This window comes from Xyrauchen texanus, chromosome 42, assembly GCF_025860055.1.
Source record: "Xyrauchen texanus isolate HMW12.3.18 chromosome 42, RBS_HiC_50CHRs, whole genome shotgun sequence".
NCBI lineage: Eukaryota > Metazoa > Chordata > Actinopteri > Cypriniformes > Catostomidae > Xyrauchen > Xyrauchen texanus.
In genome coordinates, this window is record NC_068317.1 from 24,475,648 (window position 1) to 24,494,365 (window position 18,718).

At 39.3% G+C, this 18,718-nt stretch overlaps 2 protein-coding genes across 4 annotated transcripts in view; one reads left to right on the forward strand and one right to left on the reverse strand.

Moving 5' to 3' along the window:
• LOC127635363 (cohesin subunit SA-1-like) overlaps positions 1-1,259 on the reverse strand; it is a 28,020-nt gene extending 26,761 nt beyond the window's left edge. The window contains exon 1 of one of the 2 annotated variants that reach the window (XM_052115344.1): positions 1,123-1,259. The gene's annotated coding sequence lies outside the window, so the exon portion shown is untranslated. The remainder of the gene's footprint in view (positions 1-1,122) is intronic. The other variant, XM_052115343.1, reaches the window with a different exon arrangement.
• larp4b (La ribonucleoprotein 4B) lies at positions 392-18,648 on the forward strand. Of its 2 annotated transcripts, none has more exons than XM_052115351.1 (17): positions 392-489; positions 4,555-4,693; positions 9,364-9,511; positions 9,627-9,782; positions 9,939-10,020; positions 10,469-10,605; positions 10,782-10,885; positions 10,982-11,092; positions 11,195-11,248; positions 11,356-11,562; positions 11,710-11,816; positions 11,974-12,219; positions 12,365-12,413; positions 12,709-12,891; positions 13,570-13,697; positions 14,611-14,710; positions 15,361-18,648. In XM_052115351.1, the coding sequence occupies exons 2-17, from the start codon at positions 4,607-4,609 to the stop codon at positions 15,613-15,615; spliced, it is 2,154 nt and encodes a 717-aa protein (XP_051971311.1). In that variant the 5' UTR covers positions 392-489; positions 4,555-4,606; the 3' UTR covers positions 15,616-18,648. The 2 variants fall into 2 exon arrangements, with proteins under 2 accessions (XP_051971311.1, XP_051971310.1); XM_052115350.1 differs by lacking the exon at positions 392-489 and adding an exon at positions 2,228-2,623.
• The last annotated feature ends 70 nt before the right edge of the window (positions 18,649-18,718 follow it).

Below are 18,718 nucleotides of genomic sequence, written 5' to 3' on the forward strand. Positions count from 1 at the left end.
AGACACAGATGGATTTTTTTTTTTTATAAATCTTAAAGTTTCCATTTTACAAACATGAAAGTTACTTCACTGTACAACAAAGATGACTGGCCCATTAAAGGGATTGTTCACCAAAATTGTTCCAAGGAAGAAAGGAAGTCGTACAGGTTTGGTACCACATGAGTGCGAGTAAATAATGACAGAATTTTCATTTTACTATCCTTGATGTTCTCAAGTGGCATCACTTAAGAATGAATGCAAAACCATAATTTTGTAGTCAATATGAATAAATTATAACATCATAAGATTTATTTTTTTTAAACCTCTTGAGTTCAGTAAACACATACCAGCCACTGAATGAACTGATATGAACTATAAAAGTGTCTAAACTCCTCCTTTGCTTATGGAGAGGGGGGAAAACAACTCCATGAAGTTACTACTACCCGTTAAATTTGGACATCAAGAGATAAAGTGTAGAGCAAAACCATATACTTTGAATGACTAAACTCCGTGAGTAAAACTTGGCACCTTCTATTCTACACTATTCCACTCAGTTTCTTCTCAGTTAGTTTAACCATGTTGTGTATGTTTTGGACAAAGATGAGGAGCTGTTTAACTTAACTGACCTAAATTACTTTGCCAATGCCAACCTCCATACCATTAATCATTCAGAACTTCACACTATTAGTGACAACTTGGGAAAGCGTAGGAAACTGATTAGAAACTTAACTGTTAGTGATTAAATTAGACGTTACAAAACGAGATCGAGTCTGCACGAGCGCATCATCAGTCAGAGAACAACAGCAGTTTAGAGTCTCGAGCGCTTGTCAGCCTGCGTTCATGGCGGCAGGAAGGTATAATGTCACACTCACTCATCCCTGCAATAACACCACAAATCACACGCTTCTCAGCTTATTAAGATAATATAGCCATGGGTGTGAAGTAAGACAGTGCCACTAAGGACAGGGGGGCACGTACACTCGCTGTCCTCCGAGGATTGATCCCATCCCCCCCCTACACGCACACACACATACACACACACACTCCCTCTGTCCTCCATCTTTAATGCAAGCTCGATTTACGCAGTGAGCGCGCGCCCCACAGAAAGATTCAGAATTTTTTGCAAAACCCCCACAAACTCACCTCTGCCGCTAAAACACGGTCATCCGGGACACGCGTCAGTAAAAAAGGCGCGATTCGTTAACTAAATAGTTTATATTTTTATATTGTAAATTAGACCTGAAGAAGAACCGCGCCTTTCCTGTGAGAAGCAATCCTAAACTGCCATCTGGCGGCTTTTACTGCTACGAAATGGCGCAATGGGAGACTGATCTGAGGTCGCCTCCTGGTGGTCATAAGATATAACACAAAGCAAAAATAAAAGCCGTGCATGAAAAGAAAATAGTTTTGGCTCGTACTCGTTATTTTATTTAAATATCATATATACAAATATATAATAAAACAATTTAATGTTTATTTTCATTAAGGATCCTCATGATCATAATTATTGTAAAGACACATTCAGTTTCAGCATAGTGGAAAAATATTCAGGGACTGTTATCAAGTACTGGAATGTATCTGGGCCTTGAATATGTCTTCAGTGGCTTAAACATATCTAGGATGGCTGTTTGGCTGTAAAACAGCTGTCTGTAACTTAAGATAAATATTTTAACACCTTTAAAATCCTTCCAAAAGAACACTTGAGAACATAAATCAAATCGGCAATACTTTTTGGCCGCTATGAGTATCCGTACAATATCTCGACCAACCAAAAAATCCCGCAGAAAATCAGGCGGAGGCAAAGAATCTTTCAATGAGAAATAGACCATCCACTCAGACGTCCTTGAGTCACGTGTTGCTCTGTGGCGTCTCTGATTGGTTACATTCGTTGTCTGTCAGGGCAGAAGCGGTTGAAGCGCTTCAACCATTCCCAAAACATAAAGATATTTGAATACTAGAAAAATTTACACATTTACCCATATTATGCACCACATACTTGTTTAGATAACTTAAATTCAAATAAATTACATGTCGATATATCACCATAACTCCCAAAAAGGTGTATTAACAATTTTAGCTCCGAAACCTATGGAATTTTATATTTGGTGTGTTTCGGCGCCCCTTATTGATAGCGCCCATTGAAGTGCAGCCAAAAGATGGTAGAAACTACAACCGTTGAGTTATTGAAAGGGCCGCAGAAGAGAGTGGGCGGGCTAGTCCATAAAGCGGCTCTGGGCGGGAGCTCGCGGTGCGGTTTGGCCGAGAGAGTGAAGTTGAACTCTGGACACAGATACACGGGGAGGGCAGAGGCGTGAGGTTTCGTTTCTTATCATATCTCAGTTCAACTTGCACCTACAGTTATTGTTTCACGTCTATGTCGTTCTGGGATTCAAGCCGTTTTGAAGAATAACACGCATTCACTCTCGTCTTGTTTCCCTCTCGTTAGCCAGTCGCTTAAACGTCACCAAACGGACTTTTAAAGTTGATTATCAGGCCTGATATCGAGGAGCTGGTGGTAATTTAAGGGCGTTGGGCGTTTTGTCGTGGTTTCAAAGATTTCTGTGCGGATTTGTTTTTCTAAGTTTTGTGCGTGGAAGTGAGACGTTCGGGCCCGCAGTCTCCTGTGTTCGGAGAGCAGATACAGGTGAGTGGAAACTTATGTGAATTCATATGACGCTTATTTTATCATGGCTTTCTTCTCCGTGTACTGCATGTAATTTGTTTTATCCACACATGAAGAGCTGCAACGTTTATTCGCTATTTGAAGTTAGCATGTTGAGCTAACTGTCTTTAGGCTACCATCTGCCAATCTTTAGCATGTAGGCTAACATATATACACACACACACACACACACAATATTTCTCTCTTTCTGTATAACATACCATTTTAGATTGATATTTAAGGCTTTGTGGCCAATAGTTGGAGATGTGGAGGATTTAAAATGTTGTTTTTGATATTTTATTGGTTGTTTGAAGTGAGTTTTGTGATACAAGTTTGGCTTGTTCAGCTAGCAGATGTCTGTTGTGTTCGTGGGTCTGGCCTGTGCGTTGAGACTAATAGAGTTGATCTGAAATCTTGCTTTCCATCATATCTGATGTAGTTTGCATATGATTATTGCTCGTCGTTTTGTTTCATTCCAGTTTGTTTGGTACCTATGACAGTGCTTATGTTTGAGATCACTCATCATGTAAACATCCCCATGTATGAGATTTGAAAGGACTGCCTGAATCCGTTTTTGACATGACTGAAAGTAAGGCGTTTTAGTCAAGTGTAGTTTTTTGTTTGTTTGTGGCTTTAGCATGATCAAACAGATGGTTAGTTTGTCAAATGTTTTCTTGATCTCTAGATTTTAAGTGTACCAATCATGTTACAAAGCATATGGCGCAATAATATTACTTGTATACAATATTATTTTATCAGTCAAAGAAAGCCAATAGCTGTTCGAAATTATAGTGTAGAGTAACTTGACAATTTTTAGACATCATCATTAGATGGCTATAGATAAAGAGGTTTGTTGTGAATGCAATCTTGCCAACAATCTAGCACAAATCAGGAACCAGTTAAGGATGCCTGGTATTTCACGAACGGTCTTCAACTTAGTTCCTTTTTCAGCATATTGAATGTTTGTAGGTTTTGATGATGTCGGCTTATTAAAAAATGCTTCCACAATCATGACATTGACCAGTCAGCTCTACTGTACAGTTACATTTTAAATGACTCAAAAGGCTCCATATAGCTATATTGCCCAAACTAGAAGGCTTTGCTCTTCATTTTGCTGGGGGGCATGTTTTCTTTTTAATGAACTACTTTAGGGTATTATTTTAATGACACTTTACATAAGGTTTTATTGGTTAACATTAATGCATTAGGTATCACAGAATGTATTAATAATGGGTAATGGTTTGTTTCATGTTTTATTTTAATTGTTTTTCCATATTGCATTAAAATAATTGTTCACCCAAAAATAAACACACAAACAAATATTTTTGAAGGATATTTCTGATCTGTAGTTCCATGCAATGCAAGTGAATGGTGACTGAAACTTTGAAGCTAAAAAAATAACAAATGGAGCATAAAAGTAATCCATATGACTCAAGAGGATTAATCCAGGTCTTCTGAAGTGATCCAATCAATTTCACATGAGAACAGACCAAAATATAACTCATTTTTCACTGTACAGCTCGCCATTGCAGGCTTCAGGCACAATCATGATTTTAAGGTTGATTACACTTTTCCTTGAATGTTACTGTATACAACTTTTAATGTAAAGATGTATCGGTACATAAAGAAATGAACCTAGATTAATTAATGGTTTAATTGTCAGTTCTTGTTAGCTAATATGTTTACTAATGTAAACTAATACAACCTTATTGTGAGGTGTTACTGGAATTGTTATAAAGAATGTGTAATTTTGGCAGCTAAGTTTAGAAAAACGTGTGTCAACTTTCTCCGTTGATGTCATTTTCATTGTCTTGGAAAATGCGTAGTATTTATAACTTTTATTTAGGAATCTTACGTGTTTATGCTGTCATTTCGATTGATTTGTTAATCTTTTTTTCTCCCGTCACCTACAGTTCCCTGGTTGTCTGGAGAGCTCTGCGTACGGAGCTAGAACCTGGACAGCTCATGACTTCAGACCAAGAAGGAAAAACTATCGTGGAGCCACAGGTGCAGCAGACACAGGACGTAAAGGAGAAAGAGATTCCTCTTTTGGTAAAGTATATGCCATGTATTCTCCCGTAATGAGTTGTTTTCTCAAGGAATTGTGATATAAGGCATTTAAACCCGGCTTAGTGTGTTGTGAAAAGGGAGTTGTGTGAACCACCCTTATGTTTTGGGACTGTGCCAAGTAGCTGATCCCATTCATACAATGTACAAGTACAGTGTCCATTACTGCACCAGTCGTTTGAGGGATTCCATGTTTGAGTGATGGGCCCATGTGAGTCACATGTTTAAATTTAAATGTGCTATTTTGGGTGTGGGGAAGGGGTAAGCAGGCATAGCATGTGTCTCTCTCTCTTCATCTCCGAGGAGCTTGTGAGAGGATCTACTCAAGTTTTTGTGTGGTGGGTAATAAGAGGCGTTTCTCCTTTCACAAATAAAAATATGGGGTGCTGTTTCAGCAAAGAGCTGAATCCTAACCTCGTCAGCGAGAGAACAAGTCTTCTTCAGGCAGAGATCCCAGAGGGTTCCACAGTGAAAGAAGAGGTTAGTGCTTGGTCCGTTGCTGATCTGGCCGAAGAGAACCCTTGTCGAAATGGGACCGTGAACACCGCTCTGGATGCCTGTAGTAAAACTTCCACCACAAACTTGTCAGCGAGGCAGCAGCCTCATTAAAGAGGGAGGTAGCAGTGTACAGGAAAGGGCAGCATTTTGGGATGCACCTGTTGGTGACCTACCTGTCCACGAGGCATCGGATATTGGCATTTACAGTAAAGGCAATAACCAGATTAAGGAAGCAAAAACACTGGATTCAGTTAAACGGAGAATAGCTGAAAATGCCATCAAGAGGGCAAAATGGTTTTGTGAAAGTCAACAGTCTCATTCTGGAGTTTTAAACAAGAGTGAAAGCACAATCTCAGTGTCCACCCTTGCACAAGATACTTGGGGCATCAGTGCGCCACACATTTCAAAGGATCCTCACTTTGACTCTCTTATTGCAAAATTGGAACAAGCACAACCATTGTGGGATGTACGCGGTGACATGGAACAATCAAAACATGTGCCCACTTCAAAACAAGCCACCACTACACTCAATAAATGCTCTGGGGGCCTAGCTAAACTGTGTGACGCAGAGAAGGAAAATTCTGAGCTATTAATCACTGACTGTAGCTTTAAAAAAGAACAGAGTTTTTACAGCATCTGCTTGATTGATTTAGAGGATCTAGGGAGTGAGTGTGGGCACCAGTCTGTGACACAGGCTGACGCAGTCAGGTACGCAAGTGCACCAGCTGTCTCTGAAAAGTCTTTGTTGGATAATTCATTACTCCCAAGAGACCACAAAATATCAGGTTCAGACCCTTTACATGAAATGACCACAACACAACAAACCGTTCAATGTCCCTTAGAGAGAAGCACAACAGAGTGTTTAACAAGTCTACCAGTAAACTTGGCACTTCCAAATGAGGCACATGGCCTACCAGATCTAAAAATATTTCTTGCTCAGGAAAATGAAAGCCCTTTATCTGAAAATGTTTCCAGTCTCTGTGAAGGAGCAGAAAACATGTGTGCAGGACATGGTCGCGAGGAAGCAAGTCATCTTACTTGTGTTCTAGAGTATGCCATTGATCAACACTCCACAGATTTGCTGGAACAAAATATACATATGTCTGTGTTGAAGTCAAGCCCAGATATTGCATTATTGCAAAGGGAGCCTGGTGACATATTTCAAAATCAGCAAGAGCTTCATGGCAGCTCTGGTTACAGGGGAACGGATTTGGTGCATAACTCTGAACCAGACATGCACAAGAGTGTTTTGGATGAATGCATCTTGAGACCACTGCAGCAAGACCTAAATAGTCTTCTGGATGACATTCCAGAGTCGGAAGTCGAACTGGAATCTGAGGAAAATTGGTGTTTAAGTAAAAGTGGTGATTATAGAGAATCCATCAGCATAAATGTTAAGACATCTATTGACATTGTCACTGATAGTGTTGATCATTCAATTTCTTTACTTGGCAGAGTAGACAGATCATTGGACCTGAAAGAATGTATTGTGGAATCTCATCAGTGTGCTTCCAAGAAGGCCCCTACTGGGAAAGTTTATCAAGAAACGCATAAGGACCTGTTACATGCTCTTACAGCTGCCAGTACAACTGTATCAGAAAAGTTAGGTGAAATGGAGAACCAAGGGATTTCCTCTGTAGATGCTTTTGGAAATGTTGAAAATCTTAGTCCTTGTCCAATTCCTTTGGCTTCTGACAAAGTGGACAGCCTGTCAGAATCACCAGGCTCTCACAGAACTGAAGCTAAACCAAGACAAATGGTAGTGCAGGATTTCATCAGGAATCCTTGCCAGTGTAGTATATTGCAAAGTGAAGAAGGGCAGACAACTGAATCCGGTGCGTTCAAAGTTGGTCATGTGCCTCAATATTTCAGCAATCCATTTCAATCAAAAATGGAAGGAATTTGTGTAGATGCCTACCACACTTCTAATGTTGAAGAGGAGACTGGATTGACTTTCAGCAGTGCTTTTCCCATTGACGAGACAAGGATTGTCTTGCAAACTTGTGACTTTCCAAATAGGGAACAGAATGTAGAACCAAATGCAAATTTTGCAAATGTCAAACAGTGTGGCCGTAACATGTCATCTCAGCTTCCCACGGACACTCCTGTGGACACCTTGAACATTGAGCAGATGCAGAAAGTCATGGATATATGTGAAGAAGAAAACAGTCAAGGTGATCTCAAAAGTTTTATGAAAAACACAAGTTCAGTTGTTGATAATGATGTTTGGACAGATACTCTGCTTTTACCCAATTCTCACTGTCCTGTGGATAAGTATCACTCTCAAAGTTATTTCACCCAAGTTAAAAACAAACCACACAATAATATATGTAATGATGGAAATCCAGAAAGCATTGCACTTTCTTTAAAACTGGTGGGAGCTGAATTGTGTGCAGTAGTTGCACAAGAGCAAGTCATGGACAATGAAATAGGAGAGACTTGTTTACAACATGATGAGAAGATGCATATTGCCACCAAATGCTTCAGTGAGGATGAACAGAAGGAACTGAAGGGGAATTGTTTATGTGCAGATGATGGCAAAACAGACGAGCTGCAGGGACTCTTTGGACCAACTTTGGAGCTGCCTAATTGCCAAAATGATGGAAATAACAACAATGACTTTTTGAAATCTGTTTGTTTGGTTGGCAGTGATATGCAAACTGCAGTATTAGGGAGCCTTGATTGGTCTTTGTCAAAATGCATGAAAAATAAAAGCTGTTGCAGTTCCCTGGACCCTTCACAACAGCCAGCCAATCACACATTAAGCTCTTCAATTCCATCCAGTCAGGAACACAAAGATCTTCCTGAAACGTGTGTGATTTGCTCTGAAATGGGAGGAACTATTGTTCACTCCTGCCTGCCTCTTGTGAGCACTGCAGAACTGTCACTTGAAACTGGAGAGGTGCAGTCATGTGACATCCATGGCAGCAATTTTGCATCCAGTGAGCATTCTGGAACAACCATGCTTCATGGTTCCCAACTTTTAGATTGTGACTCTTCTATTAGCAGACTTGGAGCCCTTGACTTTTATCAGTCTGGTTTGAAAGTCAGCATTAATGGCGTGAGTAACAAGGCCAATTATTTAAATAAGGCAATTCCGTTACCAGTAGAGCCTGACCAGCTGGACATTTATGCAACCACACCATCTTATGAGATACATTTCAATCTCAATAATGATCAATTCACTGTTTCTGAGCCGATGGAAAACCTTCAGGGCTTGGTCCACTTAGACGAAATGGAGGGTGAGCAAGTTATGCTGAATATGGTGTCAGACATTCTTGGGAAATCAGAGTTGAACGATGATGTGGACTCTTGTCACTGCCTTCCGGTGTGGGCCGAAGATCCACTTGACCGGTTTTCTGATAATCAAATGGAGACATGTGCATTGGTGTCAGTGTGGGACCAAACTGACTGTGAGACAAACATAGTTGTGCAGAATGGTGAATCTGACCCCATCATTGGCTCTGAAGATTTCAAGAGCTCTATGGCTTTTATAGCACCCTACCCTTATAACCTATTAGTGACTGAAGGGTCTTGTGTATGGGACTGGCAAAATACTTCAAGTGAAAATGAACTTGTGAGTACACTCTTCCAGCTTGTTTTGCCTGGTTATACAGTGTATTTGAATTCCTAAATCACACTTAAAATGCATGAACGTCATTGCATACGATGATAAAAATATCAAACCAGGTGCCATTTATATTAAAGAAAGAAGCATAAAGAAGTTTAAGGTTTTAAATTCGAAAACTAGACCCATACTCAAAATTAAGAAAATGTGGACACGTTTTGGTTGTCAAACTAAGTGGAACACGTACATAGTGAATATTAGTGTGCTAGGAATGTTGAGGGTAATTGACTTGGCACTATCTTGACTTGGCCAATGTCATTTTTAGTAGATATGTTGAAAACGTCTAATGTTATTTATTTATACCAAGCAACTTGGTTTGATATAGTTTCTACGGCAATGACATTCATACATTAAGTGTGGCTTAACTGTCCAAATTAATTTTGGAGCCTCTGTATCTATATGACAGTTGAATATGAAATGTAAATTCAAAGGCATTGGTTTAGGTAGTCACCCAACTATGGGTTGAATTATAATTAAGCACTGGTCAACAGACAAACCACACAAATATAACTCTCTTCTAATTTTTAAGGATTCCTCAAAGATCTCAGACCTCAATCCCAATGCAAAGGCATGGGCCAATTACATACCTAAACTGGAGGCCTCTGCTCCAACCTGCACAGATTCTCAACAGTCATGGGTAGAAACGGACGATGACCCATCAAACACCGTCTCGGGAGGTAAACATCCATAGAACTTCTATTGTAGTGGATAATATTGTGCACAGATTTCTGTTTGGTACAGACATGATTTATCAGTGTAGAACATTTTATATTTTTTTTTTGTCCATGCCAGGTTACAACAGCAGTGAAAACAAAGGAAACTGGAATGAGGAACAGCAGGTATCTACCTCTGTAGAACTGCCATTTGCAGCACAGCCAGAATCAGTATACATGGGAAGCTCAGCCAGTGAGAAGGGCATTGTGTCAAACCAGAACACCAGTATGAAAGGTAACAGCTTCGTTATTCTCTTCTGTTCACTGTTGGTCACCTTGCTTTATATTTCAGTTTTACTATGCAAGACACATGAATTATATCATTACATTGATTCCTTAATGACTGATTACTGAGTAACTGATCAGTTGATTAATTTGTTCTTTTGTGAAGGAGTGGATGACTCCAACTCCTCCAGCCAGCTAGAAGACCTTCGAGAACAGCTAAAGGCGACACTGGAGTTCTGCCTCTCTAGGTAATTACTAGCATCTTCACAACTGATCCGATTGAACAGGCCTCTTGTAACTGGCCTTGCTGGGTGCGCTGAATCAAGGCGACTTTTTTCTTTGTTTTCAAAACCATGGACTGTTTGTGGAATGTAACTGCAATGATTCCTTAAATTTAGAGATGTGACTTTCAAACCAAGCATAATATATCTTTAAAAATGTAGTTGTATGCAAGACCTGAATGAAGTAAATTATGTTTGTTCACTGTTTCGCTGTTAAATTTTCAATCACAACAACTCAAAGATTTGATTTGCTGCGATGAAGTGTTTGCACAGTAAAATATTAGTGGTGTGTTTAACGAATCAGAATTTTATGAAAACTGTGCTTGTATGTACACTCTTAGAAGCATCTGTTTTTAAGGACGTTGAATCAATGTTGGTGTTCGTTTGATGGTGACCAGGCTCTTTCCTCTTCCAGGGAGAATCTAACTAACGACATGTACCTCATCTCGCAAATGGACAGTGATCAGTATGTGCCAATAGTGACTTTGGCAAACCTCGATCAAGTCAAGAAACTCAGCACTGATGTGGATCTCATTGCAGACATACTAAAAAGTGAGTCTCACCAATTATAACTGTTGAAAACAATGCCACACTGCGACCTAAAGTATGGACAAAGTTATGAAATTCCATAACTTTGCCCATACTTTAAGTCGCAGTGTGGCATTTTGTTTTAGAATGTCAAAGTGGGCTTGGTTTGATCTGACGTTGATGCATTGTTCACTCATTAGCGCTGCCTCTTGTCCAAGTGGACAAATGTGGAGAGAAAGTACGGCCCAATCAGAACCGCTGTATAGTGATCCTCAGAGAGGTTCCTGAGGCCACTCCTCTGGAGGTAGATAAAATGCTCATCACATTTCTCTTGCTCAATAGCATCTTAATGCTCTGTTTATGATCCTTTTTTATTCTATGACATATTTGGCTATTACAGGAAGTTGAAGCGCTCTTTAAGAGTGATAACTTGCCTAAATTCATCAATTGTGAGTTTGCCTACAACGACAACTGGTTCATCACCTTTGAATCGGAGGCTGATGCTCAGCTGGTAAATGTCTCTCTTATTGCCCCTGTTTTGATAACTTTAGATTAGGATTTTTAATATTCCTACCTTGCTGTTATTAAGCTTCTGCATACATCACTTTTTCAGGCATATCAGTATCTACGAGAAGAGGTGAAAACTTTTCAAGGAAAGCCGATAAAGGTAGAGTGCACTACTGCATAGGTCTAGGTAATATCGTAGAATATACAGTACATATAGGCATTTGATGCAATCGAATACCATTCAGGCCCATCTTCTATGCATTCTAGGCTAGAATAAAGGCCAAGGCCATTGCCGTCAATACCTTTGTGCCAAAGAATGGTTATCGGGCAGTGGACGTGTCCTCAAATGTCCAACAGCGCTACACCCCTTACTACATCCCACCTGTGTATGGAGCACAGCAACAGTTCCCACTCTATCGACTAGTGACACCTCAAGGCTGGTCTGCTACCCAGAGCTACCTGGACCCCACACTGGTTAGTGCCGTGCCCTTCTGTTTAGCTCAGAGAAACCTGTAGATATGTTGTTAATAATTTTAAGGGATACAGGACTGTTTCACACATGTAGAACATCTTTATTAAATAACATTAATTGCTTATCAGGTTCCACTTGTTCACCAACAGGTTACTCAATTTCCCAGCCCTGCGTTCATTAATGGTTTTGCTGGTTCTCCGACATTTAAATCAGCCACTTCTCCTTTAACTGTCAGACAATATGCACCTCGAAACAGGTACTTTTTGTTTCCTTGACATCTGTAAAGCTACACTCAGCAGTGGCATTTGGTTACATAGCCTTAACTTTAATGCGACAGTATAGTTTGATCCTTGTTCTTTTGAAGATGTTTTTTCAAAGTTAAAGCTGTTTATAACCCCCCTTCATCTGGATAGGAGCCACAACAAAACTCACATTCGACTCATGGCAGATCGTGGAAGCAGTCTGCTGGAGAACCCTGCTGCTTTCTCTACCTTCCCTTCAGATAGAGTCCCCAACGGGACACGCCCTCCACAATCTCATCACTTTGCTATCCGACCTCGATTACCAAGCGGTCCAGCCTTTCCTCGCCGGGACCAGTTGGGAAGTGGACGAATGGAGGTGAACGGAGGAGATTACTCACTGAACACGGGGCGTGGAAGGTAACAATGCTGTATAAAGGCGCTGTGTATTGATTCAGAGGTTAACAATTTTAATTGGCTGAAGTCAAGAGCATAGTTTCCATATGAAATGGTGGCATTTTATTCCTTGGTGTTTAATTTTTCTTGTGTTTTGTTTCTTTTGAAGGAGAGGTGGCTATGGTTACAGAAAAAGGAGGGATGACAACAAGTTTCCAGTATGTCATTTCTATATCAAGATTTAACCAGCAGTTTAAATATAAATTACAGTTCCAAAAGCAGCTATCGGTGCCAATTAATTTGCAAAAGCAATATATTGGCCAACCTCTGATATTTACCTTTTGCTGCGACGAAGCAAAATTCATATGATTCATGTTGTAGCCGACATTTGTAGTAATTTAAACAGGAGAACAGTGTTCAGGTAATACAGAAAGTGCATTTTGAAAAACTTCTATTATTCCATCTGTGTATATTACAACTTATTGTTTTTTTTTTCATGTTTGTGTTTGACAGAGAGCTGCTGCACAGTCGCCCCCTCCTGCTCAGGAGCGCACTCCATCTCCCAGCTTTGAGCTTGGACTATCTAGCTTTCCTCCTCTGCCTGGAGCTGCAGGAAATCTAAAGCCTGAAGTTAAAACTGAAAACAGCCTTGACAACCGACTGTCTGATGTCGTCACTGGAGCAGTTAAAGATAAGGTTGATAATCAGATATATATTATCAGTCTTATGTGTTCCTTTTGATGTGAGTGGCCACTGCAGCATCAAAAATCATTAAAAAAAAAACAAGAGGAAAAAGAGGAAGAGAGAAACAATTCGGGGTTAAAGGGATAGTGCACCCAAAATTAACATTTCGTCTTTTACTCCATAATATTCTAAACCCATATGACTTCTTTCTTCAGTGGCAAATAAAAGGAGATATTAGAATGTCACCATTCTCTTTCATTGCATCATTTTTCCATACAATGAAAGTGAACGGTAACTGATATGAACATGCTGCCTAAAATCTTGTGTTCATATGGGGTTGGGAGTAAATTATGACAATTAAAATTTGGGGTAAAATATCCCTGTAAATTATTTGAGATCTAGAGAAGGTAACTGAATGTGCTGGGTTTTGATTGAACACTTAACTTGGACCAAGTACGGAATGCCATGTTTCACAGTAGACCTTGCTGTCAGTGAGTGAGTGAGTGAGTGAGTGAGTGAGTGAGTGAGTGAGTGAGTGAGTGAGTGAGTGAGTGAGTGAGTGAGTGAGTGAGTGAGTGAGTGAGTGAGTGAGTGAGTTTTTCAGTTCCTGGTCAAACTGTCCAGCTGTTATATTTGTTCATGTTGTCCTTGCCTGAGGAGTTTCACAGAGACTCCTTTGTCTCTCGACAGCCTCTAAATAAGGATGTGGTCACCAGCCGTGTGATCTCAGGAACCCCCAAAGAATCTGTGCAGGCTGTTCCTGCCCCTGCTCAGATCCTGGTGGACCAGCAAAACTCGCCCTCTCCAGCCCTTTCAAAGTGTGTTTTCTTTCTGATATTTCTCAGTGAATTTCATAGTCTTACTGAATAGTCTTCTGAACGTATACAATATGTTTTAGAAACAACCTGTAATGGGCCTGGGTAGCTCAGAGTATTGATGCTGACTACTGCCCCTGGAGTCGCAATTTCGAATCCAGGATGTGCTTAGTGTCTCCAGCCAGGTCTCCTAATCAACCGAATTGGCCCATTTGCTAGGGAGGGTAGAGTTACATGTGGTAACCTCCTCGTGGTCGCTATAATGTAGTTCTCGCTCTGTGCGGCGAGTGATGAGTTGTGCATGGATGCTGCGGAGAATAGCGTGAAGCCTCCACACGCGCTACGTCTCCGCGGTAAAGCGCTCAAGCCAAATTATATAGATGTGCGTATTGATTCTCTCAGACACTGAGGCAACTGAGATTCGTCCTCCGCCAACTGGATTGTCAATACACCACCACGAGGACTTGTAGTGCATTGGGGATTGGCCATTCCAAATTGGGGGAGAAAAAAAACAAAAAACATCCTGAAATTGTAATAATTTAATAAACATCAGTTGATTTAGCCCCACACAACATACAAATGATGCAATGATAAGACAATGTACACAGCATAGTGCTGTCACATAGACTGGTGTCATTTCTCAGTGCACCTCTTTCAGTGATTTCTGTCGGGTAGTAGGGAAATTTTATATATATATATATATATATATATATATATATATATATATCAGAAATCACTGAAATATATATATATATATATATATATATATATATATATATATATATATATATATATATATATATATATATATATATATATATATATATATATATATATATATTACATGTATACATGCACACAATCACCCATTATGGACCCTTTTAATATGTGGACTGCTTGGTTTGTGTTTTTACAGCCTGATACCTGTAGAAAAACCTAAAGAGACGCAAACACATCTAGAGAAATTCTCAGTTACACACGCTGCTAAAACCGCACCACTGAGCAATCCAGTGACGGTGAGTGTTCTCTACTTTGAGTTTCCGCTTAGCTTCAGCATGTGGTTGGAATCGGGCCTTTTCTGATCTCCTCTAATCTCCATTGAGTTTTGGTGTTCTTGTATTACTTGTTCAGAAGGACCATAGCCACTGTCATTAATGAAACCTGTTAAATTTCCATAATATTGTCATTTTGTTATTTATTTTTAGCCAAATATGCAATATTGCTTGTTTGCTACAGATTACATTTTTGTAGGGGCTTGTTATGACCCAATGACTTGATAGATTTGCAACTACTATGCCACACAGGCCTAGAAATAAATAGTGTGGAGTAATTGTATCAGCTCCTTTAGATTGACTCAAAATCTTTGATGACAGACTTGTCAAAATATCCCACCTTGTACAAGGATGAATTGTTAATGCTATGCCTTTTGTACACACATAACATTGAACTCAGTACAAACTCTTCGGAAGGGGCCAGAGCCAATTTGAAGAATGAAAAAAAAAAAAAGAAAAAAGGGAATTTCTTTATTTTAATATACATTTGAAAGTGTCACCATTGATATCAGTTACAAAGAATTGCCTTGATTTATGCCATGGTTTTCCCAATGTAAGGATACAAGACTGTTGCCCTAATATGGCTGATTCATTTTATTATTGTGATTGGCCAGGAGCCCAGGAAGCCAAGTTACGCAGAGATCTGTCAAAGGATACGAGAGGCACCAACACAGCAGCCGTCAGCAGATCCTAGAACTCCCAGCTCCACCGCTGAAGACATCAAGCCTCCTGACTCCGCAGAACGCAGATGCAGGGAGTCGGCACCTGCCAAATCTGTGGCGACTTGTCCCCGAGAGACAATAACAGCTCATCAGAACGCTGGAGATCGAGCAAGCGGAGGAACGACCGCTTCCTTCCACCAATCCTGAGAGCTCTGCTCTGCTTCCTGGACTGAACGGAATGAAAACTCTTTGTCGGGGCTGCTCAAAAGTCCCTCTTCTCTCAGTCTCTCTATGAGTGCACACATTGACAAGTTGTCACTGGAATCAGGGCCTACAGACAAAAGCACTTGTGCGTTAAGGGTTCTCTGAGCATTTTTGTTGTCGTTTTGGTTTGCTTAACAAGGACTTGGTTTGTTTTCCAAGGAAAATGGGAGTGAACCAGCACCAGTTTGAGATTATCTAACTATATTTAAAAACGTTTTGTCAGAGCTCATGCTTTTTTGTTCAAACTGTTGTTTAAACTTCAAATAGTGCTGTTGGGAAGAAATGCAGATTTTTGGATCGTGCTGATCTCGAAATGCTTACATTTTTGTTTGTTTTTTTTAATTGGTATGTATATCATTTTTGCTAACCTTTTGTCTTGGTACCAACTTTATTGGGCGTGATTCTGTACATGTGTGTCTACAGCGCACTCAGCGGTCCCGGCCGTTACAACTGCATGAGTGAGACTTTTGTGTAAATCTGTTTTGTGTTCCATTTTTATGTTTGGATGTTTCAGCACTGGAGTGATGTTTTGAGCTCTGAATTTTCTTTTTTTTTTTTTTTATTACACATGCTAATCCTCTATCAATTGTACTAATGTGATTATTGTAGCAGGTGTATGTATACCTGTTCTTGTGTGCATGATTTATTTTATGTTTTGGCTTTTTTCTTTTTAACATTTTAATGGCACACGTTAGTTTGCTGTATATTTTCTCCTTTTTTTTCCTACTTGCCATTTGTTTGGGAAGAATCTGGTATGATTAATCATTAAAGGGATAGGTCACGCAATAATTCAAATTCTGGCAACATTTGCTTACCCTCGTATTGTTCCAAACCCATATGACTGAAAGGAGATGATAGGTTGAATGTTCAATCTTAGTCCCTGTTCACGTTCACTGTATGGAAATGGTGCAATGGTGACTGAGGCTGTCTGTAACATTCTGAATAGCATCTCATTTTGTGTTCCAAGGAAGGAAGTCATGGTTTGGAACAAAATGAGGGTGAGAAAATTAGAGTTTTCATTTTTGGGTGAATTATCCCTTTAAATTCTGTAAGATCTTCACACTGCAAAGTCCTCAGGTTGTGAGGGGAAGTGTGTTCATGTGCCTAGTCTGCTGTGATCTAAAGATAGATGGCTTATTATTGTTTGTTATCCTGCTGTTGTGCTAGGTTTGGTCACATGGTTAATTTGGTGCTTTTATCTATATTAATGGAGGGAAAGACATTGACATGCACCAACATATATCCTATGATCTTCACCGATTTGCTTTCATATCACCACAGTTACAAGAGTGGGATCGTGTAAATTTATATAGTGGCGCATACATGAAGAACGAAAAGATCTGAGCCTTCAGCACATATGGACCAGCGCTGTTTTTCTGGGGTTTCTCCTTTATGCAGACTTTGTATTTTGTGTACATCTCACACACTTGACCTGCCCCTCGTTCATGCATATTCTGTTCATTGGTCATTAGTTCATTTGCCCATCAGTTTGAAATCGTGTTGGGTGGAGTGAGACAGTCAGTTTCTTGTTTTGATGTCTTCCTGCAGCGTGGAGCATGCGCAGAATGCTTTGAGATGTTCGTCATGCCATTTGTCTGTTGTTTATATTCTCTTGCATCTTCCCTGTGAGTAATTTGTTCCTCGTTAATCAAAAAAAAAAAAAATCTGTTAATTTTTGGACTCTGAGAATGCAACTATTTGTTTTTCCATCAATAAACAAAAGCATACCATGTTTCAAAATAATTAAGGTTTCATTACATAAATCTCGGAAGCTGTTCAAAAAACCAAACCAACAAAAAGGATCCATCACATATAAATTAATGTTTCAAGACTTGAATTTATTTAAACTTGAAAAAATGTCTCTGCCTTAACTTTTTTGATGACAGTTTGGAGTTTGTTTTTTTTTTTTCATTCAATTCCTAAAGTGATGAAAAGATGATGTGGGAGAGGCGTCACAAAGACTCAAGTCACTACATTTGTGTAGCACAATACTTCTGGGATTGAGGTGGAATTTTCATTTTGTTCTCCTCTGTGTAAATGCTTCTAGTCTGAGCTGTAGTACATGTATACAATCGGATGTGTGTGCTTTCTCTGTACATGTGTAAATAATTGGAAACCGTTAAAAAGGTACTCTAAAATTGGTTGAGAAAATGTATGGGGGAAAAAAATAAATGTTAATGAGAAACCTGATGTCAATTAAGTAGGGCTGTTTTTTTTTTTGGGGGGGTTTTTTTTGTCATGTTTCCATCTCATAACTTTGCCATAAATCCTGTGGTCTTAAATTGATCCACAAGGTGGCATAATATAAGCATACATTCTCCATAGTGCTCAACTTTGTTTGATATAAAAGCAAATAGTATATTCTATAATAGTATATAAGAGTGCTTTCCAAATTTTTCTTGTCATATTTTTTTTTTGTGTGTAATTTTGTTTTGTATACCTCAGTAACCTCTATCTGAAAATAATCATCAGCAAGGCTAATCTATATAGGTCCAAAAGTCAAATGCTTCTACTTTGTATTTTGCTAACTCAATACAAGAATTTGAATTACAAAATGTATTGTCAGCAGAATTTCAGTGAAAATTTCAATTGAAAAATTAACATGAATGTCTTACAATAGATATTTCTCTCTTACAGCATGCACTCAAGTTGGCATGGACTCCACAAGCATCTTGTGTGAATCAATGGAAGCAAGTAAATCTGACCTTTGCAAAGATGTTTGCTTACATTTGATTAGTAAGATATATTTCATTATATTATATTTAAATAATAATTAATAAAAATCCAGGGTCTCAGACATTTGGAACCCACTCTCTATTATATTGTTGATGACACTTACTGGTGTATTTCAGTGTCAGCTCAATCTCCAAGAAGCCTCTTAAAATGCCCTGAAATTAAAGGCATACTGTTTGCGTGTTGTTTATATTTTCTTGTATTTTCCCTGTGAGTGATTTGTTCCTCAGTAAATAATAATAAAAAAGCTCTTTATGTAAATTTTTGGTCTGATTGTTTTTCCATCAATAAATGAGGCATACCATGTTTCATA